We start from the raw sequence: 27,258 nt of genomic DNA, 5'->3' as shown, positions 1-27,258 counted from the left end.
CGCCTTCCCGATCAGTTGTTTCCTGGCATGCAGGAGGCTCTGGCGGGGAGGAGCAAGGGCATGGCAGACTCAGGGAAGGGGTGGAGTGGGGGCAGGGCCTGTGGCAGGGGCAGAGGTTGAGCAGTGAGCACCCCCCAGCACATTGGAAAGTTGGCTCCAGCCCCAGAGTTGGTGCCTATACAAGGAGCCACATATTAACTTCTGAAGCGCCACATATGGCTCCAGAGCCACAGGTTGGCCACCCCTGGCTTAGGTTGTAAGTCTTTTGGGTATGGGTTGCACTTTTGGGGTGTGTACGGTGCCTAGCATATTGGAGATACTACTAGAATACAAATGATGACATAAGTCTGAGGAAGAGATCATGGCCTTTGGAATAAGTACTACTGACTGCCATAAGACTGTATACATGAAAAAGCCTGATTAAAATATAATAGAACATGTATATATGGCAGATTCTAAGCAGTCCTTTGCTTTGAGTAACCACCTGACAAAATTATCATAGCTTCTAATATTTTGGTCAACCTTTAGTTAAAGATCACTTCTACTAAGCAACCTGTTTTTCTTTCAGAAAGTCACAACACAGGTTTCCCTATACACTTGCTGCTGGCACCCCACTTCTGATGACTGTTAGGAATTTACTTGATCTTCACAAACATAACTTTCTCCAGCTTATGTGTGTAGTAGATATCCAATTTTAATTTCCTGTTGGGAGCAATGACCTTTTTCTTTTGGTATGACTCCTCATAGAGTGATTGCCTTAAATACATTTTTAAAAAATCTTAAAATTCCTTTAAGACTTTGGTGCCCTCCAGAGGCGAGAATAGTGGCTTTCACTAGGTGGTGATTTCTACATATATGATTGGTTTTATAGAGGAGAGAACCTAACGCTGCACAAGAAATCCACAGATGAGAACTCCCCAAAATTAAACAAACCCAGGTATTTTATATTTTTACCTGTTGTTTCAAGGATATTTTAGATAGCAAGTGCTTTGATCCTATGTGTGTTAGTTCTAGCAATGAAATTCTTTTGATTGGAGTGGGTCAAAGTATGAAAACCTTTATTTCAAAATAATTTATTGTATGACTTTAGGAAAAATAAACCAACTTATTTAGACTATTATTTGAAGACAAGATAAGAGACGCAGAGTAGTGGGGAGGTACCAGTGAAAGAGGAAAAAGCTTGATGGAGCAACCAGAGGGGAAGGGACAGGGAATAAAAAAGACAGAGCCAATGGAAAGAGGATGAAAAGATAGAGGAGAGTGACTGGAATTTTCAACACATCCGTATATAGTAACTTCAAAAAAAGTCAACTAGCACTTACTAACTGCTAAACAATAAAGTTCTGGGGGCCTTAGCATTCCCTAAGACTTCTGGCTGTGTGGTCTTACAAGAATTTTCTCAACAGCTGTACTTTACCCCTCTCAATCTATTTCCTTCATAATCACTGCTGTTCTTCTACCATGGCATTTTATTTTCTCGCTGCTGGCACATCTATTTGCATTCTCTTGTCTTTAGGACACCACACCTCTTCCATCTCTTACCTGCCCCTCTCAAATCTCAGTGGCTCTATAAATGCTTCTCTCTTACCAGAGCAATATCACATTGGATGGGGTCTGTTCTGATGTTTCTGAGCCTAGACAACGACTCCTTCTGTGCTAACTTTGGTCTTCACTCTAGCACTTTACAGATCAAGTGCATGCAGGGGACAAATGAAGTGCAGAGGCACCTCAGACAGGGGACCCAAAAACATTGCACTGAGGGCTCTCTGCTAGGGTTAGTACCTCTTTCATGACACTGTCCCTACATAGGGTTCTCTTTGCTGTAGAAAGAAATCCTAGAACTCCACTCTGTTGTGACTACAGTCCTGAATAAAGGATTCCATTTAGTTTGATAAAAATAATACTTTGCATTTAACATGGAAAACTTTTGACCATCTTCCCTTTTCAGAGAGAACACTATTTCTGGCCATTACTCCTTTCTATATCCATAATACACTGATAGATTTAAAATAAAAATGAAACCCCAGACACTTTTGGAAAATCTTGGGGTTGGTATTTATTTAAGAGGAACATCAAATGAAGCTGCAGTTTTGTGAACTTGTGTTTAAGCCTGAATCTGGAATCCACAATTTTATCCCTGACTTCAAAGCAGTAGGGAAGGCTGAAGACCCACTTGTCAATTTGCAGGCCTACCTGAGCCAAGAAAGCAAACTTGTAGGTAAGAACAAAAATAGCAATTACATAGTTTACATTTTTAAAATTATATAAAAATATTCTACTTTAGTTATACAAAACAAATAGTTCATGAAAAAAAACCCTGCTTTGCTAATGAAGAACCTGATCTGGGTCCCTCTGATGTAAATGGCACTTTTGTCACTCTTCAAAAGGAGGATTGACCTCCAAAGTTGTTTCAGTATGCTTTGAAAAGAAGCCTTTAAATTACACCTCCCTTTCAGTGTTTTAGTACAAGCCTTGATTAGATTATCGCTCTTCAAATGCTACTGCGTTTTAGGCAATCTATAGTTTCAGAAAGTAATTAATTCATATCTAAAATCTTGGTTATTTCATCTTTCATATCCTTGATCTCAGTCTGAACTGTAGTTAAATTGGACAGTTTTTCATTCAAGAAAACAATTTCTTTCTCTCTTTGTAATATATCATCAACCAACCTTCCTATTCTTAATGTTAGCTCATTTATCATTGGTTCCAAACGGGCAAAGTCCTTCTTTAAGTTGTACACCTTGGGTTTTAAATCGTTTGCAAAAGTAACTGTCTTCAGAACTTTTGCTCTGTTACTTTCCAGATTTAAAAGCCTATCTGAATGTTTATTGAAATCACCTCTCAAGTCAGACAATGTGATTTTAATCTGTTCAATTCTTTTTGAGTTATCAGAGGCAAAACTTCGTAGCTTTGCAGTACGATCAATGCTACTTGTAAGTAGATCACCTATATTTTGTACTGTCTTCTTTTCAGCTTTATCTACTTTATCTTCTAGTGCTTGCAGAGAATCAGTCAATGAGGTCACATCTGACACTAGACCTGAAATGCGTCTTATGTCAGTTTTTACTGTTGCAATCTTTAGAGATACATCTTTTGCTACAGAAGCTGTACTCTGCTCAACTTTTACAACTGCATGAAAAAGAGTTGTTAAGTTCTCCTGCAGTTCTTCTTTTTTTTGAATTATGCTCTTAGACCATGTTTTCATGCCGTAGAGACCCTCTTGTAGATGTTTAACATGAGAAATTATTTGAAGAGCTTCCAGTTGTTCCATTAAGTCTTGAGTCTTTTCACACTAGAGGGAGATACAAATAAAAGTATTTCACAAGATAAGCACGATTTTAACTAATAAGTTCGGGTCAAAACTACAGTTAAGTTTCACTGAAATATCTTTCTTAATTAACAGCGATGGATCCATGAACCTGGATCTTTAGAGAACAGTATTTCTGCAATAATGCATGTGTCCCAGACTTCCACTCTTTAACTCAGTTTTTTCACGTAAGTATAGGCAACAGGCTCATATGCATCACTAGAATCCTCTTTTACTGTTATAACATAGATTCATAATTTTTTAAGGCTGGAAGGGACCAGTATGATTTTCTGCTCTAACCTCCGGCATAGCATGGGTCACAGAACTTCACCTAGTAATTTCTGCGTTAAGCCCATAACTTCTGTTTGAACTATAGCATATCTTTTAGAAAGACATTGACTTAAAATAATTAATTGTGATCCAGGAATTTTCTGTAAAGGAACTCTTTGCTGTTTTTACTAGAGCAAACACAGCATAAAAATTCTTTTGAGTATTTATTACATTCACATAACAAAAAGAAACAGACAGAAAATATAAAGACTTGGAATTGAAAACTTAAATGATTATTCATTTGGGGCAAATTTTTAAACTATATTCAGCAAAATCCTTCAGAGGGAAAACATAGTTTAAACAGTTTCCTGCTCTTACTAAAAGTTATCTTAATGAGAGAAGATTCAATCCACTCTTAGGTTTTGTCTTAACAGATTTTTTTAAAAGATCTATTCCTGCTCTTCAGACAAACATGCAAGGATGAGACAAGAGAGGAGAACCTTCTGCCTGATACGGCCTCATTTATGTGTGAGGCAGGATACAGTATGCAGACATGTTGATTACAAACAGGTATACTTTAGTCTGGAGACTATGACTTCGTTCTCCAGTCCAAGAGGAAATCCAGTTGGCATGCTCTGGTCTCCTCCCACTGGTTTTTTTTCATGCTGAAAAAAGGCCAGTTGCTATCAGAGCATGTCATGCTGCTTATAATTGTGAAATCATAAAGTTAAATTAATTCCAAAAGTGGCAAAGTTTGGAAACAATTAGAAAGAAGGCAAAACGAAGACAAGAGAGAACAGAATTGATATCATGTAACACAAGGAAGTGTTGGAGCAGAAATTTCTTGGGAAATGACCAATCTAGTGTCTATGGTCTAGCATCTTGACTGGTCTGTTTGCAGCCTGGGAATAATACATCAAAATGGGATCGGTCTTTTAAAAAGGTAATAAAATATATCCCCCCAATATTACAGTGTAACAGTAGAAAATGGCTATCTATTATGCAACTGAAACAATATGCACTTTATAGTGAATCTTTATCAAGGTGATTTACTATATGTCAATTTTTCTATTGGCCATCTCTTTCAAAAATGTAAAAATGGACAAGATATCATGTATCTCAGACTCTTATTTATGGGCTCAATGGAGTATTGGTTTTAAAAAAGAGCTATGTCCCCTTAACGCTTATAGTTGTACAAAAGGATGATTGCATTTTTGATTTTTTTATTTTATTTTGATTACACAAATCCCAGTGTGTAGTTCTCCAGTTTGATCTAAATAAATCTGTGAAGGTTACATTTCTACATTGAAAATAATGGTGGCTACACTGCTCATGTAACTTCGGCACATCTCTCTGGCTCCAGTAAGCTGCCAGTGCAGCTCTTTGTGTGCATATATTTAAAGTACATGTGCATTAGTATTTTGTAGTACAAGTTATGTAGATTGTCGAAGGAACAGAAAGTTGTTGATGGCACAACACTGTGTATACAGCAATGTAAAATTGATTAACTGACAAAGAATGAAGGTGTCTGTTCTAAAGGAGTAATGCAGATTGGAAGACAACAGTAAACATTTATAGAAGTTGATCTTAAGACCATACTTCAGGTAGGGCACGGACATCCCATTACTGCTACAAACGAGTATTTTGTTTTTAAACTTGCATCACCTTCTATTATACCCTTATGGAGCTGACATTGAAAATTAAGACTATCTTTCTCGTCTGTAAGTTCTTGTATGTACCTTGTCTGTAAAAGCACACTGTTGGGGTTATATGAGTTATAATGATGATTACATTTGAGGCACACCGGAGCTGAATTTTGTTGCAAGCTGGAAATTCTGCAACTTGGATTGCACAGGAAAACATTCAAATAGGTTTTTATTGAATTAAAAATTAAAATCATAAATTAGATACTGTAATTTTTATCTAATTTCATTATTGTGATTTTTAGTGGATATGGGCCCCATGTATAATTCTGTCTGCCAACTACTTCTTGATTCAGCTTACTTTTTTAGCACTGATGCTGACGTTGTTTTTAACTTTATTTTTAATTATATCCACATTTATTATCTTGTTCAACAGCTGTTTGTATGATAAAACCCAAAACTGAAATTTACAGACTGACCTACCCCCTTTTTTGGTTCTTTATATTAAATTGATCAGATTTATAGGACATGGTTAATTTTTAGTGAACCCATGCCAGTGAGTATTACACTACTTCATCCCTAATAAACTATTTAATGTACTTTTCTTCCTGGGGCAAAAGTCTAGTTTATCTGGCTGTAATTACTATCTCATTTTCACAAATTCATACTTAGCAGACAGAAAAGGCCTAGTGTGAAATCCTGGCCTCATGGAAGTCAATGGCAAAACTCGTATTGATTCAGTGCAGGCAGAATTTCATCTCTAGTCAAGAACCTTGGTCATCCTCTGTGAACGTAGGATCATTTGGTATAGCCTGTGATTCTCAGACTTTAGATTTTCGGGCAACTCGAAAATTTTGTTTACTAGACTAAGAACTCTGTAACACCCAGTGCCCACTACTTTCTGGTCAACTATGTATTCTAGTCTGCAATGGAATTTGGGTTGATCCAAACCTACAGTCTAAAGATGCTGAAAATGTGATTTCAGTCCTTACTCTTGTTAACCAAAAATAATTATATGAAAGAGAAAATTCTAAGTTGAAAAAACCAAACTTATGAAAAGTATTAAAACTTGTGTTTAATTGCCAAAATTCTTTCCCATAAAATGTTAAACAAGAGAAGAGCAATCTAGATAGCTTCAACAAAAAAACTTAAAAAACAGACTCCAACGAGAGACTGCTGAATTGGAATTAATTTGCAAACTGGATACAATTAACTTAGGCTTGAATAAAGACTGGGAGTGGATGGGTCATTACACAAAGTAAAACTATTTCCCCATGTTTATTCCCACCTCCCCCCCACTGTTCCTCAGACGTTCTTGTCAACTGCTGGAAATGGCCCACCTTGATTATCACTACAAAAGGTTCCCGCCGCCGCCCCCCCCACCCCCCCGCTCTCCTGCTGGTAATAGCTCACCTTACCTGATCACTCTCTTTACAGTGTGTACGGTAACACCCATGTTTCATGTTCTCTGTGTATATAAATCTCCCCACTGTATTTTCCACTGAATGCATCCGATGAAGTGAGCTGTAGCTCATGAAAGCTTATGCTCAAATAAATTTGTTAGTCTCTAAGGTGCCACAAGTCCTCCTTTTCTTTTATCATTTTGGATATCCCGAGTCTTAAATCAGGAGTAGCCAAAATGTTGTTTGTAGCCCCAGTGAGTGAACACTTTGGGTATGTCTACTCTGCAATTAAAAACCTGCAGTGGGCCCATGCCAGTTGAAACAGGCTTGCGGGGCTCAGGCTAAGGCACTGTTTAATTGCAGTCTGGGACCCTACCCCATACTGGGGTCCTAGAGCCTGGGCTCCAGCCCATGCCCACACTGCAATTAAACACCCCTTTAGCCTGAACCCTGCAAGCCTGAGTCAGCTGGCATGGGCCAGCTTAAGTGTTTAATTGCAGTGTAGACATACCTTTGAGTTTTAAAATTCAGCCTCTAGCTGCCCTCAACTTCAATATAGAAGAGAGGCCTTTACATGCTACAAATCCCAGTGTGCAGTTCTCCAGTTTGATCTAAATAAATCTGTGAAGGTTACATTTCTGCATTGAAAATAACGGTGGCTACACTGTTCATGTAACTTTGGCACATCTCTCTGGCTCCAGCAATCTGCAAGTGCAGCTCTTGATTGGGCAAAGTTTGAACAGTCTTGCCTTAAACACCTCCTGGTAGCTGAGATTATATATTAATTGTGTTTTGACTTTGGAATACAACCGTTTACATTGGAAGTCACATAATTTCTTTAGGCCTACCAGTGTACCATTAAAAAAAAATGATTTATTTATAATGGAAGTTAGATCCCGTGTGTGATTAGCACCAAGTTCAGTTGTCTTACACAAGGACTAAAACCTGGCAATACTGACATGAAAAGGGGTTAATAGATGGCACAAACGAATTTCTTTTAAAATTAATTAAGGAAATATAAATGTCTTGGAATTAACTTTTTAATTTTTGTTTTTCATGAAAAGTTGGATCCCTATTGTTCAGCAATAAATTTAAGTAATAAAGGGTAGGAAAAATCAGTGACAAAAATAGTCAGAGAGTTGTGCAGGTGTAAATGGGAAAGGGAGATTCTGGGGGAAGATGTGGCGGATTTCCTGACAAGGAAATGCTAGCAAACTCACAGAAACTGAAACAATGGAAGGTTACTAACAGTAATGCTGTACTCAGGTTGAGAAGCATCTTAACTCCACAACTAGTCCTACAGACTTCAGTGAGACTATTCATGCAGAATGGTGCTATTAAATGTGAATAAGGGTATCACAATTTGTCACAATGATATTAAGAATGTCAACAGTAAAGTGTGGAGTGAGGAGGCCACTTGCATGTGGCCGAGGAAAGGAAGAAGAGACAAATTTAAAGACCAACTGTTGTATAATCCATTAACACATATAAAATCTCAATGGAGAGGGGGGATATTTTAGCAAAAGTGGTATGGTATTCTGCATTGCAATCTGGCGTTTTCAGAGATCACCTGTCACCAGAAGAAGGGACCATGTTCTTCTCTCATTTATACTGGTGGAATACTACTGAGTTTAAGGTGCTTGTCATTATGTAGTTCAGAGGAGAATCTGGCCCAGCATATAGAAATTGTGTTAAATATACATAATTTATTACCAGTAATCCAGAAGTTCTCTTATTCTGCTGTCAGTTTAAACTCAAAGCACTGTCCTTGCAAGGACCCTTGGATTTTGGGTCAGCACCTAACTGTATTAGGGTTTTCTACATTGAGAATAATTATACTATCTATGCTTCAATGGAAGTGAAGTGTGTACATGTCTAACCTCTCTCTCAAACACACACTTCCACTGAGGCATAAATATTAGGGCTGTCAAGTGATAAAAAATTAATCGCCATTAATCACACGATTAAAAAAGTTAATTGCGATTCATTGCACTGTTAATAATAGAATACCATTTATTTAAATAGTTTTGGATATTTTCTACATTTTCAAATATATTGATTTCAGTTACAACACAGAATACAAAGTGTACAGTGCTCGCTTTATATTTATTTGATTACAAATATTTGCACTGTAAAAAAACATTTTTCAATTCACCTAACAAGTAGTGTAGTGCAATCTCTTTATCAGGAAAGTTGAACTTACAAAGGTAGAATTATGTACAAAAACTTACTGCATTCAAAAATAAAACAATGTAAAATTTTAGTGCCTACAAGTCCACTCAGTCCTCCTTCTTGTTTAGCCAGTCACTAAGACAAACAAGTTTGTTTACAGTTGCAGGAGATAATGCTGCCCACTTCTTGTTTACAATATCACCTGAAAGTGAAAACAGGCGTTCGCCTGGCACTGTTGTAGCTGGCATTGCAAAATATGTATGTGCCAGATGCACTAAAGATTCATATGTCCCTTCATGTTTCAACCACCGTTCCAGAGGACATGTGTCCATGCTGATAACCGGTTCTGCTCGATAACAATCCAAAGCAGTGTGGACTGATGCATGTTCATTTTTATCATCTGAGTCAGATGCCCCCAGCAGAAAAGTTGATTTTCTTTTTTGGTGGTTCGGGTTCTGTAGTTTTTGCACGGAGTGTTGCTCTTTTAAGTCCTGGTCTACAGTATGCGGTTATTTCGGAATTAGCCGAGTTACCCCAAAATAAAGCTGATTCCGTCCACACGACCAAACCAGTTTTTTCGATTTAAAAGGCTCTTTACTCTGATTTCTGTACTCCACCTCGGCAAGTGGAGTAGCGCTAAAATCAAGATCGCAGTTCCGGGTTACAGGTACTGTGGACGCAATTTGACGATATTGGCCTCTGGGAGCTATCCCAGAATGCTTCCCTGTGACCGCTCTGGACAACACTCTGAACTCCGATGCACTAGCCAGGTAGGCAGTAAAAGCCCCGGGAACTTTTGAATTTCCTGTTTGGTCACCATCAACACAAGTGACCATCAGTACAGTCCACCATCACAGGCAACCATGCAGACATCATCATCACAAGAGACCACGCAGTCCCGGATTCGCAGAGGAGCTCCAGCATGGTCCGAACGGGAGGTACTGTATCTCATTGCATGTTGGGGAGACAAATCTGTTATGGCAGAACTACGTTCCAAAAAAAAGAAACGCAAATACGTACGCTAAAGTCTCCGGGGCCATGACGGAAAGAGGCTACTCCAGGGACACAGAGCAGTGTCATACAAAAATCAAGTTGCTCAGACAAGCATACCAAAAAGCCATGGGGGGGGGGGACGGACACGGGTGCTCTGGGTCACAGCCCCATACATGCTGCTTCTACCGTGAGCTGCATGCAATTATGGGGGGTGACGCCACCACTATCCCACCACTGTCCTTGGACACCTACAAGGGGGGAGTAGCACGGAGCAAGGAGGGTGAGTTTTTGAAGGACGAAGAGGAGGAGGAGGACAGTGCACAAGTGGGGAATCTGTTTCCCCCCCTAGTCAGGAACTATTCTTAACGCTGGAGCCAGTAGCCTCCCCCCACTCCCAAAGCATGCTCCCGGACCATGACCCTGGAGAAGGCACTTCTGGTGAGAGAGAGATTGATCGGAGCCATGTGTTGTGGGGAGGGGGGGAAACCCAGCCGTGCTGGGCTGTTCACGTTTAGTTTAAAGGGCTCATCCCTGCTCAGAGCCTCATCGGAGTCCCGCGGGGTGTGTGTGTGTGGGGAGGGAGGGTGTTGTGTGAAGCGATCATCCCAGAGAGCCCGCAGGCTGCCTGCAAGCTGAATTCTGTTGCCTGGCCGCATGTGATGGCTTACTCACACCAAACTGGCAGGCACTTCAGTATAAGAGGCAAAATGAGACCTTGTACAGAAAGAACATGTGCTGTGTACTATGAACTGCCTGTTTCACTGAGAAACAGTGACCCCTCGGTTCTCTAAAATGTATCTTTTAAAATATTACCCTCCCTTTTTTTCCTCCCGCAGCAGGTGCAAATGTTTCAACGCAGCCCCTATCTACTCCGTCCCAGAGGCTGGTCCAGATTAGAAGGAGGAAAAACCAAACTCAGGACGACATGTTTGCCGAGCTTATGCAGTCCTCCCGCACTGATAGGGCCCAACTGAATGCGTGGAGGCAAACAATTGCGGAGTTGCATAAAGCGTTACATGAATACGAAGAGAGGAGGGACGTGCACGATGACAGCAGGCAGGATGCTATGGTCAAGCTCATGGGGAAGCAAACTGACATGCTCCGCTGTATGGTGGATCTAATGCGGGAAAGGCTGCAGCCCCTGAATAACCGCCCTCCCTCCTCCCCAAGTTCCATAGCCTTCTCACCAGATGCCCAAGAACACGGAGGGGGAGGGAGGAGGCTGCTGGGACTCACACAGTCAACCCCAGAGGTTTGCACAAGCAGCAGAAAGCTGGCATATCCTAAATTTTGATTTGGTTTCTGGACTTGTCCTTCCCTCCTCCTCCACCCCCCTAACCCAATACCCCCCCTCCCCCATCTAGCTTCCGATTTCTCTCAATGTTTTGTGCAACAAATAATAAAGAACGTTTTTTAAACAACTGTGACTTTATTTCCTTTCATATATATATATAGGTGGCGGGTAACTTTAAGAGAAACAAACACAACTGTCACACCCTACCCTGACCAGTCATGAAACTGGCTTTCAAAGCTTCTCTGATGTGCTGCGTGCCCTGCTGCGCTCTTCTAATCGCCCTGTTATCTGGCTGTGTGAAACTGGCCACCAGGCGAGTTGCCTCAACCTCCCACCCCACCATAAATGTCTCCCCCTTACTCTCACAGATATTGTAAAGCACACAACAAGCAGCAATTACAATTGGAATATTGGTTGTGCTGAGATCTAACCGACTCAGTAAACTGCGCCAGCGCGCTTTCAAACGTCCAAACACACATTCTACCACCATTCTGCACTTGCTCAGCCTATAGTTGAACTGCTCCTTACTACGGTCCAGGGTGCCTGTGTATGGCCTCATGAACCATGGCATTAAGGGGTAAGTTGGGTCCCCGAGGATAACTATAGGCATTTCAATATCCCCAACAGTAATTTTCTGGTCTGGGAAGTAAGTTCCTTCCTGCAGCTGTTCAAACAGACCAGAGTTCCTGAAGATGTGAGCATCATGCACCTTTCCCGGCCATCCCACGTTGATGTCAGTGAAACGCCCCTTGTGATCCACCAGTCCTTGCAGCACCATGGAAAAGTACCCCTTGCGGTTTATGTACTGGCCGCCCTGGTGTTCCGGGGCCAAGATAGGGATATGCGTTCCGTCTATCGCCCCGCCGCAGTTAGGGAAGCCCAGCGCATTAAAGCCATCCACAATGGTCTGCACATTTCCCAAAGTCACTTTGATAGCAGCTGGTCAATGATTGCATTAGCTACTTGCAGCACAGCAGCCCCCACAGTAGATTTCCCCACTCCAAACTCATTCCCGACTGACTGGTAGCTGTCGGGCGTTGCAAGCTTCCATAGGGCTATGGCCACTTGCTTCTCAACTGTGAGGGCTGCTCTCATTTTGGTGTCTTTGCGCTTCCAGGGCAGGGGACAGCAAGTCACAAAGTTCCATGAAAGTGGCCCTACGCATACGAAAGTTTCTCAGCCACTGGGAATCATCCCATACCTGCAACACTATGCGGTCTCACCAGTCTGTGCTTGTTTCCCGGGCCCAGAATCGGCGTTCCATGGCATGAACCTGGCCCAACACCACGAGGACCTCCCAATCGCCACATGCCATGCCTTCTGTGTCCATGTCCTCCTCAGTATAATAATCGCACTGTTGTCGCTTCCTTGTCCAGTTTTGCAGGTACTGCACATACTGCTGGATAATGCGCAAGCTATTTACAATGGTCAAAACTGCAGCGGAGATTTGATCGGGCTCCATGGCTATGGCGCCTGCACAAGTAATCCTGAAAAAAGGGCGCAAAATGTAGGAGAGCAGAGTGGTAGTGGAAGCTGTGCTGTTCGGTTCATGGTAGCCGAACAAAGGCGGAAAATGGTTGTCTTCTGTGGCTTTCACGGAGGTGGGAGCCCAGGACAGATAACATGGAGAAGCTCGGAAGTGTGGCAATAGCGGGAGAGCAGAGTTGGCAGTGGAAGTTGTGCTGTTCGGTTCACGGTAGACGAGCAGAGTTGGCAGCAGAAGCGTTTGATGAGGAAGAGAAAGAGTAGATAGTAGAGATTACACAGGAAGATGAGAGAAAATGAGACGTGGATTCATAGTAGCAGGAGAGCAGCAGTGCACCGTCTGCTGAAAGCAGTATGCCAAAAAGGCGCAAAACGATTGTCTGACGTAGGTTTCTGATGACACACACCCAAAAACACCCGCAAGAATGTTTTTGCCCCATCATGCATTGGGAAATTAACCCAGAATTCCAATGGGCCGCGGGGACTACAGGAACTGTGGGATAGCTACCCAGAGTGCACCGCTCCGACATTCAATGCTAGCCTTGGTACTGTGGATGCAATCTGCCGAATTCACCCGCTTTGATGGGGACACAGAAGACCGAATGTATAAAATAGCTTCCGAAAATTCAAATAGAATCATTTCATACTGTAGGCGTACCCTTAAGACTTCTGAAAGCATGCTCCACACCATGTCCATCTCAGATATTAGAAGGCACTTCAGATTCTTAAACCTTGGGTCGAGTGATGTAGCGATCTTTAGAAATGTCACATTAGTACCTTCTTTGCGTTTTGTCAAATCTGCAGTGAAAGTGTTTTTAAAATGAACAGCACGTGCTGGGTCATTATCCGAGAATGCTATAACATGAAATATATGGCAGAATGTGGGTAAAACAGAGTAGGAGACATACAATTCTCCCCCAAGGAGTTCAGTAAAATTTAATTAATGCATTATTTTTTTAAATGAGCATCATCAGCACAGAAGCATGTCATCTGGAATGGTGGCCGAAGCATGAAGAGGCATAGGAATGTTTAGCGTAACTGGCACGTAAATACCTTGCAATGCCGCCTACAAAAGTGCCATGCGAATGCCTGTTCTCACTTTCAGGTGACACTGTGAACAAGAAGCGGGCAGCATTATCTCCCATAAATGTAAACAAACTTGTTTGTCTGAGCAATTGGCTGAACAAGATGTAGGACTGAGTGGAGCTGTAGACTCTAAAGTTTTACATTGTTTTATTTTTGAGTGTAGTTATGTAACAAAAAAAAATCTACATTTGTAAGTTGCATTTACACAATAAAGAGATTGTACTATGGTACTTGTATGAAGTGAACTGAAAAATACTATTTATTTTGTTTGCCATTTTTACAGTACAAATATTTGTAATAAAAAGTAATAATATAAAGTGAGCACTATCAACTTTGTATATTGTGTTGTAATTGAAATCAATATATTTAGAAATGATAGGAGAACATCCAAAATATTTAATAAATTTCAATTGGTATTCTATTCTTTAACAGTGTGAGTAAAACTGTGATTAATCACGATTAATTTTTTAAATTGCGATTAATTTTTTTGAGTTAATTGCGTGAGTTAATTGCGACTAAATCAACAGCCCTAATAAATATTACAATTATTGGCAGTAGAGAAAACCGTAACATAGTTAGGTGCAGACCCAAAATCTAAGGGTCCTTGTAACGACAGTGCTTTCTGAATTTAAACTGACATCAGAAGAAAACTTTTGGATTATTCCAGTAAGTAAAATTGATCACAATTACAGCTCTTTTGGGGGCACGTGTGTACACTACTAGGATCTCCTGTATGGAATAATATGGATGGACTCCTGGTCAAATTCTCTGCTCTCAGTACACCAGTGTAAATCTGGAATAATTCCATTACATTAACCAAGAACAGACTTTTGTCCCCACAAAAGAGGTGTAAATTGTGATCTAATTTTATTAAATGGAACCAAATATATGAAACTGTTGTTTGTTATAGTCAGTATGGTATGTTAGAATCAGACTACAATTCATAGAACCTGCTCAGAAACAGGTTTTTAGTTTTTCATATATTATAATGTAGCTAATACAGAAGCATGAAATATAACTTTGCAAAAAGCTATAATTAGAAAAAATGAATGAATATAAATTTAAATACAGAATTTTGTGCTTAAAATTCTGATTTAACATCCAGATGTTCTTGCATCTAAATACTTTGGTTCAAATTTCATTTTAATGAAAAAGAACTTCATGGACATTCAAGATAATCATTATAAAATACATGAAAAAGAGTCTGTCTGTTCCCCCATTACATTTGCTTTTTTTTCTCTCTAGTATAGTTTAGGCATGTAAGGTCTGATCCAATGTTAATAAAAAGCAATGACAAGACCCCTGCTATTTTAAAAGTTTGTTGGACTAGTGGTGTTTGGTTATGTTTGTTTATAAACACATTAACATAACTGAGCTATAAATATTGTCCATATTGTCAAGTAATATACATAAATTAAAATGAGCCTGAATTCACTGATCATCACCCTCACTCTGTTCATTTTCTAGATTGTATTCTAAAGGTACTACTTCTCTTGTATTTGAAGATACTGTAATGTCATATACTTTTTCTTTTAAAACAATTATTTCATTTTGCAGTTTTAATATGCTGTTGTCATACTGCATGCTTTCAAGAACCTTTTGCATTTCCATTATATTTGACACTGTTTTTAGCATCTCATCTTCCATAGTAAACATCTGTACTGTCAAGTCTTCCATTTTTTTCTCTATACCTATCAGCTCACTTGATACTCTAAGAATGGACTGAATGGCATTTTCAATTGTTGGTAAGTGGGTCTTGCATTCCTCAATTTTCGGTTCATAGTCTGTAAGCTTCTGACTCAAATCTATGTCTCTAGCTAACAAGATATTCTGTTCTTCTTCTAATTTTTCAACTGTCTTTGTATCCAACTCCAGCTGCTGTTCAAGTCTAGAAAGCTCATCTTCTTCCTGTCTTTTTAATGTTTTAATATTTCTTATTGTACTGTCTTCTAAATCTTTTAATCTTTCTGAAAGAGACTTCATATTTTGATCAGCAGTATTTATATGGGTCGTAACTTCAGTATGTATGAACTTTGCTTCAGATTTTAAACTATTAGTGTTTGCATTCATTTCATCCAGGCTTCTTTTCCAGGAGTCCATGACATTTTGGAATGTCTCATTAATGCTTTGCGTCTTTTCAGAGAACGTCTGCTCACTGTTCTGAATGTCCTGTATGATGTTACGGAGAGTGGACACTTCCTGCTCAAAATGGGTCATCATAGAGATGGATGAGGTAGCTTCCTGCAGGATACTTTCGGAAGACTCAAGCTGCATTTGTAACACAAAACAATGTCCATGTCTACTTAATATTAGACTGGAAGAGCACTTATATTTATACAACTGGGAGTACAATATATACATAAGGCTCAGTCAGTCTCTTGGAGAAAGCCCATGATGTCATACATATTCTAGACATATAAAAAAATTGAGCACTTTATTGACTTGATACACATTTCCAATCTTCCTATTTAGTTTAATAATTTATGTTTAAAATATTATTGTTCCAATTTATTCTGGCATGTGAAAGCTATAAAGAGAATTTCTAGGGCAGTTTTCACACATGTATTGTTATTTAGGAATGAGTAACTCTAGTCAATTTGTTACTTAGAACCAGAGTTATTAAATTCAAGTCACCTTGACCTCAGTTTCTATTTATAAAAAATGAACTGCCATAACTTATTGCTGTAAAAATATTGAGCAAAAAACTTAGATCAAATACCTTCAAAATACAAATAAAATATCGCGACCTAGAATTAAATCATACAATTAAGAGTATTACCAGAAGACCAAATGATACAGGGCTAGATCACCAGTCTAGTGTCTCCACAATGCACTACCATATAGGGAACTGGACACTGGGTTACATATTAGTGGTTCTTCACTGTGTGAGCTAGCAGGAGATGTGAGCACTAAGAAAACAACACACTAAATTCAGGCCGAAGACAGGGTGAATTTTGCCACTGACTTCAATGGGTTCCACAATTTCAGTCAGGGAGTACAGGAGAGCTTTGTAATACTCTTTGATCAATTGAAGAGCACAAATGAAGCTGGAAAGGGAGCATCTTTTTGCTACCAAGGAGGTGCACTATAAGCATATATATTTATTTAAGCAATTATGCAGCTTAGTATTTTCAGATTCTTATTAATTCTAAACTTTTAGTGTGTTAGAAAATGGTGCTTATTTATCTAGATAAAGAATTTTGTACCCATGATTTCTTTCAAGCTGCATTAGGATGGTAACTGGAATTTAACTGAACACACAACAGCATACAAATTTTATTTTTATTACACAAACAAGCCCTTAATACAGTACATTACCTATTGTGATATATTTATAAACTTGACGTCAAAAGTTAGATGTTTTTCCTGACTCTCTTTATACAGAAAAGCAGTTTTTAACTCAAAGTTTTTGATAGAGGCTCATGGATTTAGCATGTTTATTTTTATTTAAATGTTATAAAAGATTATAAGGTTAGGCCTAACGTATTTCATATTAAATTCAGATTTAATTTTAAACAGGTTAATTTTTTAAAAAGAAAAACTTACTATAATTTAAAAAAACAAAATAAAATAATCCAATTTAAATTAAAAAACCCATTTTTAAAAAATCATTGATTTTTATCCATCCTGCACACAAGAGGGAATTCCAAGTTTGCAGTCAGCTCTCTAGACTGAAGTGTACAGAGATTCAAATTGCATCCTATTTGACTGTCAACATTATAAGATCAATGCTAAAATGGCACTATAGGCACTTGGTTTGCTATGCTTTCATCATCATCTCTACCATACAGGAAATGATCTTGGAGTAAAACTAACTTTTCTAACAGACAACACAACACTATGAAAGGAAAAGAACACATTGCTGCAAATCAGCAATGTGATAAATGAGAGGGGAGATAGCTCCCTTTTGTGGACACGCAGCCAGCCAGTTGGCTATGGAATCCCTCTTGGTGGTTGTTCTCTACTTGTAAAGGGTTAACCAGCCCACAGGTAAAAGGAAAGGAGAGGGCACCTTACCAAAAGGGCCAATAGGAGGGCTAAAACTTTTAAAAATTGGGAAAAAACTTCCCTTTGTCTGTGTGTTGTGCTTCTCCGGGAAAGAGGGGAACAGGGAGCAGTTATGCTCTGAGAAGCTGAAAGCCAGGTATGAAAAACCATCAGATCATACCTAGAGATTGCTTATCTGAAACCCCAGATATATAAGTAAATTAAGGAATGTCTAGGAAGATGCGATTAGGTTTATTTCTGTTTATTTCTTAGTGGCTTGTGGACTCCTCTGTGCTAACCCCAAATGTTTTTGTTTTGCTTGTTTGTAACCTTCGCTGGACCTCAAGAAGGTGATGTTTAATTTTTGTAAGTGGGTTCTTTAAATCTAGCAAAAGCCTAAGTTCCAGATGTATTTTCTTTCTTTTTGTTTTTAATAAAATTTACCTTTTTTTAAGAACAGGATTAGATATTTGGCCTCCTAAGAGGTTTGTGCATATGTTGTTTAATTAGCTGGGGCAACAGCTAATTTCCTTTGTTTTCTTTCTCAGCTTTTCCCGGGTGTGTGGGTGTATGTGTGAAAGGGCTTGAGGGTACCCCCCACAGGAAGGAATTCCCAAATGCACCTTTCTGATTTCAAGGGTTTTTTTTTGCACTTGGGTGGTGGTAGCATCTATGCATCCAAGGTCAGAGAGAAGCTGTAACCTTGGGAGTTTAATACAAGCCTGGAGCGGCCAGTATTAATTTTTTTAATCCTTGCGGGCCCCCACCTTCTGCACTCACAGTGTCAGAGTGGGGAATCAGCCTGGACAAGCAGTTTTAAGATTTTAAATTAGCAGTATAGAAGACATAGACTGAAGTGGGAGCAAGACCAATTTACCATACAAGAATTTCTACCAAATTTCTTTAAAACAATATGTAGCTGAACTATATTGAGAATTAAACTTCTAAATTGAGCCATATGAATTCAAGGGAGGACTTAAGTTTCTGGAAAAGAAACATTAGGATCCAGTTACTTAATTTGCATGGTTAATGGATGCACAAATTTAAGCCCCAAATTTGACATACTTTAAGATTATAATCATCTGGTGAATGATGTCATACATATTCTAGACATTAAAAAAAATTCAGCACTTTATTGCTATGAAATTACACATGAAAATAGTATTGAAGGTCCTGAAGAGATCAACAATGAAAAACAAAAATATAAGTAAAGGGAAACATTTTCAAGTAGCTATTTCGCACAAGGTGAAATACTGGCCTTACTGAAGTTGATAGGAGTTATGCAGTTGACATCAATGACGGCAGAATTTCCTTAGCAATGTTAGTATCTCTTTATAAGCATCCACCTGTCGGCATGCTTTTACTTACATAAGTGATATTAAGCAACATAGTCTTATGAGTTTAGAACAGAACAGAAGCCAGATCTGATGGCCAACCAGATGTCCCATTAACTCCCAATTAGATGACTGAATAAACATTTTTAAATGGTCTAATTTCAGAGATATAAAATTGTAATTCTGGTTATCTAAAAATGTCCATAATCTCAAAACACATTTGTTAACTTTGACTAAGTCAATATGAATTAATACATTTTAGCTAATGTTCAATATAAGTTCTCAAATTAAAATTCCAATGATTACCTTTTCAGAAATTAAGTTAACTTTATTTTCCATATCCTGGCATTTTCCAGTTTCCAGCTGTAATAAATTATACTTTTTTTCCACGTGAGCAAGTTGGCCTGACTGCTGAAATAGGAACCTGCAAATCATGAAAAAATTAGTGAATATAATTGGTATGCATTAAATGTTTTAGGCCTTGATCCTGCAAGGAGCACCACATGAGTGTAGGATTCTACCTTCACACAGCTCCTTGCATGATCAGAGCCTTAGAAAAGAGCCGGGCTTATTTAATTAGTTTGGCCTGTCTTCATATTGAAATTATAGACTACCAAAATAAGGAAATAGACAAAAAATAATAATTTGCATTTAAAGTGAGAGAGAGTGTGTATACGTGTGTGTTCTACTCAATTAGCTATGACAAACCTACATAACTGCTTCATTGTGACCTAATGTACATATGTGGGACAAAAAGTACCTTCATGGTAAAGGAAGCCCTTAGTGAAAATTACTTTTTTAAATGGTTACCTGATTAGAAGGCCAAGTTAAACAAAACAAGATAATTTGGCCTTTCTTCCCAGACTTCTCACAACCATATGTGGGAGCTCTGAATTAGGAAGGGCCAAGCTAGTTCTAATTTTGCCTTAATTTTAGCCATTGCTATTGTGTTGTGGGAAAGTTTGTATTGCTGCTGCCTGTGATGTACCTGTTCTGTGGAGAAATAGACTTTATTCTCCAGGCTGTCAGTCCAGCACCTCTCTCAAGCATTACATTTATTTTAAACAACAAAAAATGTAGTTAAAATTATCTTTTTTGGTAGGTTTCAGGGTTGCCAGTTCTGTCAACAACTTAAACATATAGTAATAAAGCGGGTTTGACAGAATGTACCCATGTCCACACCCTACACACTGTTGTAATAATCTTAGTACAAAGGAGTTTTGTGAGGTATCTGAAAACTCATAATGTGCTGGTCAATGTAATCCTGATAAAATGTGTGACAACATCGTTTATACTATTTTCCTGTATAATGTTATTGACAAATGTCCAAACCACAGCAGAAGCTGGCAAACAGGTCTGTCTCAAACAAAAGAATATGTGCTCTGCTTAATTAGCATTTAAGCAGTAAACAGAGTCATCAAGCAGGAAGGGAGACAAAGGGAGTATAAACAGGTGGGAAAATCAGCAGGGATTATCCTTACATATGCACTCTGGGCTTGTTATCACATACAGCACTGCAGCTGTGCTGATATAGGCCATAGTGCAGACACTATCTATGCCAAAGGGAGAGCTTCTCCTGTCAGCACAGGAACTCTACCTTCCTGAGAGGTGGTAGCTTTGTTGACAGGAGAAGCCCTCCCATCGACACAGTGCTGTCTACATGGGGGGTTACGTTGGTATAACTGCGTTGCACCCTGAGCAACGTAGTTATACTGACAAGTCTGTAGTGAAGGCCAAGCCTCTGTCTCATGAATCTCAGCTGGAAGTATTTTCCAGGAGGACTGACACTATGAAAAGGAGAAATAAATGCCACAAAGGGACCCCCTCCTCTCTCTCTCTCGATTCACAGCACAAGAAGGGACAAAGGAAGCAGCCATTAAAGAGAAGAAGGTATCCTGGCCTAAGAAGTTTGGCCAGTAAGACTGTTGAGGGCACGTGGTGAGAAAAACTTTGCTTTGAATTTAACCTAGTTTGTTAAGCTGGGCATCAGTTGTGTTTTTTATTTTTCTTGTAACCACTTCTGACTTTTATGCTTCATTACTTGGATTCACTTAAAATCTCTCTCTTTGTAGTTAATAAACTTGTTTTACTGTTTTATCTACTTCATTACTGTTTTACCTAATCCAATGTGTTTAAATTGAAGTATCTGACAAACTATTTAAAATAATAAAATATCATATTTTCATCTTAAACAGACTTAACATACTTGTATTGCCCAGGAGAGGGCTGGACAGTACAGAACATATATTCGTGGGGGGAAATCTAAGACTCGAAGTATATTGGGGTCACTCTGTACTATACCCAAGGCTCGTAAGAGCCAAGGTGTGGCTGGCTGGTTGCAGCTCTCACACAGGCATTGCTGGTAGTGACTTACATGCTGTAGGCTGTTTGTGAGATTGCAGATGGGGACATGTAGGCAAGCAGCACCACTATAGCTGAACCAGGATGAAATGGGAGACAACAGAGAGGGCCCTAAGATGGTAGTGAAAGAAGGTTAATTTGCTGAAAGTTTATCAATCCCAAATCAAGATGGGGATAATGCAGACTGTCCAGGTATACTCTTTTTGGAATCAACTTATGTAGAAGAATATTTTCTCTCACATACATTTTATAATTCTTTATTTGTTACGATAATGAACAGCAATTAAAGTGAGAACTCCAGAGCATCTGTAATAATCGACTGTTGAGACTGAGGTCTGGAGCAAAAACTAAGAAATTGTAATCTATACCTATCCCAGATGTGGGACAGTTTAAGGAGAACCAAAATTATGCAATTTTTATTCTTCTAATCTAGACAGTCCTGTGACTACTCAGTCATTCATTGGGTGAAATTCTTGTCCCAGTGAAGTAAATGGGAATTTTGCAATAGACTTCACTGGGGCAAGTCTTTCACCCATAGACTTTAGGGCCTAAAATTTTTGGTGTAGCTAGAACGTATCTATTAGAAAGACATCCAATTTTGATTTAAAGAATTCAAATGGTGATGAATCCACCACATCCTTAGATAAGTTATTCCAATGATTAATTATCTTCAATGTAAATAAAATAAAATAAAATAGTGCCTTATTTCTAAGCCAAATTTCCAGCTTTGCCTTCCTACCATTGGATATTTTATGTCTTTGCCTGCTAGCTTAAAGAACCCTGCACTATTGGAAATCTTATCCCTGTGTAGGTACTTAGAGATCATGATCAAGTAACCTCCTAACCTTCTCTTTGTTAAGATAATAGATTGAGTTTCTGTAGTCTCCCACTGTAAGACAGGTTTTCCAGACCTCTAATCATTCTGGTGGCTCTTTTGTGAGCTCCTTCCATTTTGTCAACATCTTTTTTAAACTGTGAACACCAGAACTGAACACTATTCTACTAATGTCGTATATAGTGGATTCCATTGTATATGACATGGAGGAAACCAGAAAGACTAAAATTGAAAGTGTGAAACTGACTGTATCCAGTTACCTTTAGAGGATCACTTACCAGGTGAGCAGTAGACAAGCAACAAGGCAAAGCAGGTTTAAGACTGTCCGTGAGTCTATCCAAAAGGAATTCTGACTATTGCTGCTGCTCCTGGGACCTGAGATCGTTCCATAATTGCTCTGCTTTTGTGGATCTTCGTTGTGCTTTGGTGAAGGAACAGCTTTCTTTCTTTGCTTCATGTCGGACATTTTAAGAAAGACTTTAGGAAACAGAAACCAACCAGAGATCTAGCAGAAGAAAGCAAAATGAGTTATGTTTAGTCCCTTCCAAGTTAACACAGAGACTTCCCAAAATATGCAATTAGGTAATTGCACTAAAAATTAACTGCTTGCTGTTGATGTCTACCACATCGATGTTTATTCAGTTACATTAATCATTTTCAAGAAAATGTCACGATAACTATTCGTTTTTCCATTACATAGCTATCCCCTTCCATACTTTCAGAATAGCAGAAATTGTCTAATTTTCCATAGCACTAAGACTATAGATTTAATTTCTTTTAAAAAAAATGAAAACTTGGGTTCTACATAAGCTGATGGCAATTGTCCAGGAAAACTTTTAACTCCTTCAGGCTGCATAGGCATCTAGAGTTTTCAAGATGTTCTTAAGATTACTGTACATAAAAGAGATTAGAAGACATTTTATTTTTTTTAAGACAGCACTGTTTAATCAGTTTCACTATTTCACATGTTTGATCAGCTAATCTGTTGCTTTACTATACTTTGAGTCTTTCACACAGCAAAAGGGGAGAATACACATTTAAGACATAGAAAATATGGGATTGTGAATCATCTTGGAGTCTAATTTAGGAATATTTCTATTATAACTTTTTAAATATGTCCACCCATAAAGCCAGGTTCATTATTTACTGTATAGTCCTGGGAGAATTCTGTGCCAAAAATTTAAAAATTCTGCATACAATATTTTATAATTGTGCAAATTTTATTTGTCAAAATAACACTACATAATCACACCAGTTTCAATTATTTTGGTAATTTATTTCAAAATACCTGTCAGCAAGTATGTCTGTAACAATACAGACACACACAAAAATTCCCCCAGGAGCAGAGAGTTAAAGAAACCCCTATGACACCCAGTTCCTGTTTCTCTGCCCCCTCCCCCCGGTATCTGGCCCAGCCAGGGGGCCAGATACCCACAACCTCTCCCCCCGAGAGCCCAGTGTAACACTGCACCTCATATTCTTCACAGTAATATTATTATGATATGATTAAGACATAATGATAATGTATTTTATGCAAGATAGGTCATGTGAGATATCATTGGAAAGGATATGATTTACTGAATATGATTATCCCATTTGTATGCATGTATCATTTTTGTATCTGAAGTTAGGAATATTTACTATCTGTATTACAAATGTGTTTACACCTGGGGAACGCCAGCTAGGCAAAAGATGCTCAGTCTAGATCAGTGGTTCTCCAACTTTGTACTGGTGACCACTTTCACATAGCATGCCTCTGAGTGCAACCCCCCTTATAAATTAAAAAACACTTTTTTGTATATTTAACACCATTATAAATGCTGGAATCAAAGTGGGGTTTGGGGTGGAGGCTGGCAGCTCGCGACCCCCCATGTAATAACCTTGCGACCCCCTGAGGGGTCCCAACCCCCAATCTGAGAACCCCTGGTCTAGATGGCTGGCTAGGAAGGGCCCATTTAGGTTGATGAGCCATTAGGGGAAAACAATAGGCCTTAGAAGAAGCTTATCTCCTGGGGTGGGGTGGGGAGAGGGGATGTCCTCCTGAGGATGCTAAAATGGCCTCCAAGCAATGGTTTCTGTGGCACTACAGGGGCATGTAACCAGGTCACCTGGTACTGGACTCCATCTTAGAATACCAGTGTTTTACCGCTGTCTGGCATGGGAACCAAGCTTTGAGACAAAGGGTTCCTGCCATATGCAAAAGTTATTTAAGGCAGGGGAGTGACATCATCATGGTTCTTCACTGACGCCCTGCACCAAAGAGACTCTGGGAAATACAGGAGGAACAAGGACTGACCTGGGGGGAAGTGCTAGACCCAGGCTAAAGGGATTTTTAGCCTGTGAAAGGAACACCTGGGGTTTTTAAGCTGTAAGCAAGTGCAACTGGCCCCTTAAGAATATCTGCAGCCTGCTTGAATCATCATTACGGCTACATTTTAGGCACGGGTATTTTTAGTAAAAGTCATGGACAGGTCACGGACAGTAAACAAAAATTCACAGCCCGTGACCTGTCGATGACGTTTACTATTTACCCCAAAGTAAAACTTGGGCGGGGGAGCCACAGGTGCTCTGGGGGTGGGGGCGGTCCAGGGGCGCCATGGGTGCTGGCCCGGGCCCCGCACTGGTGCTGGTGGGGAGAGAGGGGCAGGCAGCAGCGTGTGACCCAGGACCCCCTCTGGGGCTGGGGCGGGCCACAGTGCACGGCCCGGGAGTGGGACCCCTGCTGGTGCTTGGTGGGAGGGTTGTCAGGGCTGGCAGGGGCTCCCTACCCGGCTCCGCGTCCCTGCAGCTCTTAGGCAGTGGAGGGGTCTGGGGGCTCCGCACACTGCTCCTGCGAGAAGCACCAGCCATGCAGCTCCCATTGTCAAGAACTGCAGCCAATGGGAGCTGCGGGGCGGGGTCTGCAGTCACAGGCAGTGCACGGAGCCCCCTGGCCCCTCTGCCGCATAGGAGCTGCAGAGACACACTAGTGGAGCCCCCCACGCCGATGTAAGAGCCCAGATACTCGCATCTCCTTCCCCCCCAGAGCCCAGCCATCTGTCCATCCCCGAGCACAGGGATCCAGAGGGAGAAACAGCCTGATGCTTGATCCCAGGCTTGCAAAGAGTTTTCTGTATGCTGCCCTCTCCGTCCCGCAGGGCATGCTGGCAACTGCAGCTGCCAGGAACCCTCTAGCTCCCTCCCCCCAGTAGTGTCTTCTATGTGTGAGCTGGACTCTGCTGGGTCCAGTGGCCCCTAGCTGCACTGCAGCCCATTTTTGTTGGGGAAAGGAAACTCTGCACACCCATAGTTATGTCTCTATTTAACAGGGTGTGACACTTTACCATATTACAAAATGAGCATCATTTCATCTGTGACTTATTGTTTCTAATTATTTTATTAAATTGAGTGAATTATACATTTAACAGACCAGACAGTCAAAAAAAAAATTGGACAGGGTGCACTTGTTTTTTCTGCAGGTGGATGTATTTTGAAGTATCAAATAAATGGTAACCAAATATCTATTTGTTCTCCATTTTTCTGGGTATATAACTGGTGCATTAATATTTCCATATTTTCTGTATTTTTTGAGTCATTCCCCTAGAACTGGACTGTTTTTCTTTTTCCAATGAGAAGCTATTAGTAGTGTAGTAGCTAGTAGCAGATGAGAGTTTAATTCTTCATTTCCCTTTGTGCGACTGTTTATTTAAAACATTGGTTTAGAAATAAGTCACCTTTTTAAAGTCCAATATCTCAGATCTTTTGGGGGGCTAAAGGCAAGCCTCATTGGGTTCAGGCAGGAAGCTGACAATCTCAACTTTCCAATGCAACAAAACTCATGTTTCTAGACTTTCAGGATCATGACGTATTAAAACAGTCACACTTTTAAATCTAGAAAAACTCAGCAAATGACCTAGAACTGACTCATATCAATCATGGAGTTTGGCTTGGGGTTATTTTTTAGGAGACAATTTCATGCCTGGGGAGAAGAAAAGGATTATCTGGCAAGTTGAGAGAAAAAAATTGTCTGAAGCAGTTTGGAATATAAGAATAAATCCAAGGGAAATGGACTAGTGGGGGAAAAGCAAGTGAAGTGGGCAAAGATGCATGATAAATACATTTAATTACATAGTTTTGCAATTTATCATAGGGCTATCCCCTCCAAGTGTGTTTATACCTACAGCTCCCATCCTGTCCAGAGAGCTGTGTGCCTGGAGTCCACCACTGCACCGCTACAGGGCCCAAAATGAAGTCAATGGGGCTCTGCAAATTTCTCTTTGCAGGACTGAGACCGAAATCCACATCCATAAATAAATATAAACATTCTACAGCTATACAGATATTTACTTGAGTCGTTCGGTACTTCTTAAGGACTAAGTCCATCAGAAATATGAAGCTTAAAATAAATGTTTGTGAGTTACACAAATGCAAAGAAGCGTCTGAGCATGTGGAGCATGAAGAAAAAAAATCCCCTCGCTCTGCACAAATATGTCAGAACCGATTTTCTTTAAACTTGTACAAAGTCGCTTTGGGCAGAGCCCGGGCAGAGCCCTGGAGAATTCGAACCAAACGGAATTTCGGAAGGGAAGTGAAAAGCGACAACATCTTTTAAGACAAAACCCACCCCCCGGCTTTAAGGATAGCGACGGCCTCACGGTAACGCCGGGGGGGAAACCATCAGCCCCACAAAGCCATTCCCCGGCGGAGGCTCTTCTACTGAACGATGCCCCGCAGTCACCAACGGCCACCCCAGCAATCCCGCGACACCCCACTGGGCTCTCCCATCACAGCCCATCCCTCCTTCCCCCAGCTCCCCCTTGGCCCCACAAGGCCACCCCCCGCCGTCCCGTGCCCCCACCCCGATCTCCTCCTCCCTTCGAGCGCCCTCACCGCCCAGTCCCCCCGGACTCGTCCCCACCGCTCCCTTCCGCCGTACCCCGATCTCCCGGATCCCCGTTATCCTCTGGCTCGGGAGAGCCGGGCGCGGGACAGTCCGGCTCAAACAAACTGCTGTCCTGGGCACGCGCCCCCGGCGGCGGTTGCGGCTCTCCGCAGCCCCGGGCGCGCCACGTCAGGCGCGTGCCCGCCGCTCGCGCTCTCGGCTATGGC

The 27,258-nt window shown here is 40.3% G+C and overlaps 1 protein-coding gene across 5 annotated transcripts; it reads right to left on the bottom strand.

The window, feature by feature from the left end:
- Window positions 1–1,041: 1,041 nt before the first annotated feature.
- Window positions 1,042–27,219, bottom strand: LOC102941525 (IKBKB interacting protein). Of its 5 annotated transcripts, none has more exons than XM_043545566.1 (5): window positions 27,086–27,209; window positions 26,571–26,700; window positions 22,449–22,675; window positions 19,281–19,398; window positions 1,042–3,292 (listed from the first exon to the last, which is right to left on the bottom strand). In XM_043545566.1, exons 3-5 carry the CDS (start codon window positions 22,634–22,636, stop codon window positions 2,537–2,539), a joined length of 1,062 nt encoding a protein of 353 aa, XP_043401501.1. In that variant the 5' UTR covers window positions 22,637–22,675; window positions 26,571–26,700; window positions 27,086–27,209; the 3' UTR covers window positions 1,042–2,536. The 5 variants fall into 5 exon arrangements, with proteins under 5 accessions (XP_043401501.1, XP_037740471.1, XP_043401493.1 ...); XM_043545558.1 differs by lacking the exon at window positions 1,042–3,292 and adding an exon at window positions 14,594–15,921; XM_043545553.1 differs by lacking the exon at window positions 1,042–3,292 and adding an exon at window positions 14,594–15,921 and having other exon boundaries at window positions 26,571–26,603; window positions 27,086–27,200.
- Window positions 27,220–27,258: the final 39 nt, after the last annotated feature.

This window comes from Chelonia mydas, chromosome 1 (genome assembly GCF_015237465.2).
Source record: "Chelonia mydas isolate rCheMyd1 chromosome 1, rCheMyd1.pri.v2, whole genome shotgun sequence".
NCBI classification, from domain to species: Eukaryota; Metazoa; Chordata; order Testudines; family Cheloniidae; genus Chelonia; species Chelonia mydas.
The sequence above is the reverse complement of the archived record's forward strand: the minus strand, read 5'-3'. Positions and strand labels throughout refer to the sequence as shown.

Coding starts and splice junctions, on each gene's coding strand:
- LOC102941525 (XM_037884537.2), bottom strand. CDS start 22,636: ATGTCCGACATGAAGCAAAGAAAGAAAGCTGTTCCTTCACCAAAGCAC. Junction 19,399..22,448: donor GCTTGTCTACTGCTCACCTG/GTAAGTGATCCT, acceptor CATGATTTGCAG/GTTCCTATTTCAGCAGTCAG. Junction 15,922..19,280: donor TTAACTTAATTTCTGAAAAG/GTAATCATTGGA, acceptor TTACAAATGCAG/CTTGAGTCTTCCGAAAGTAT.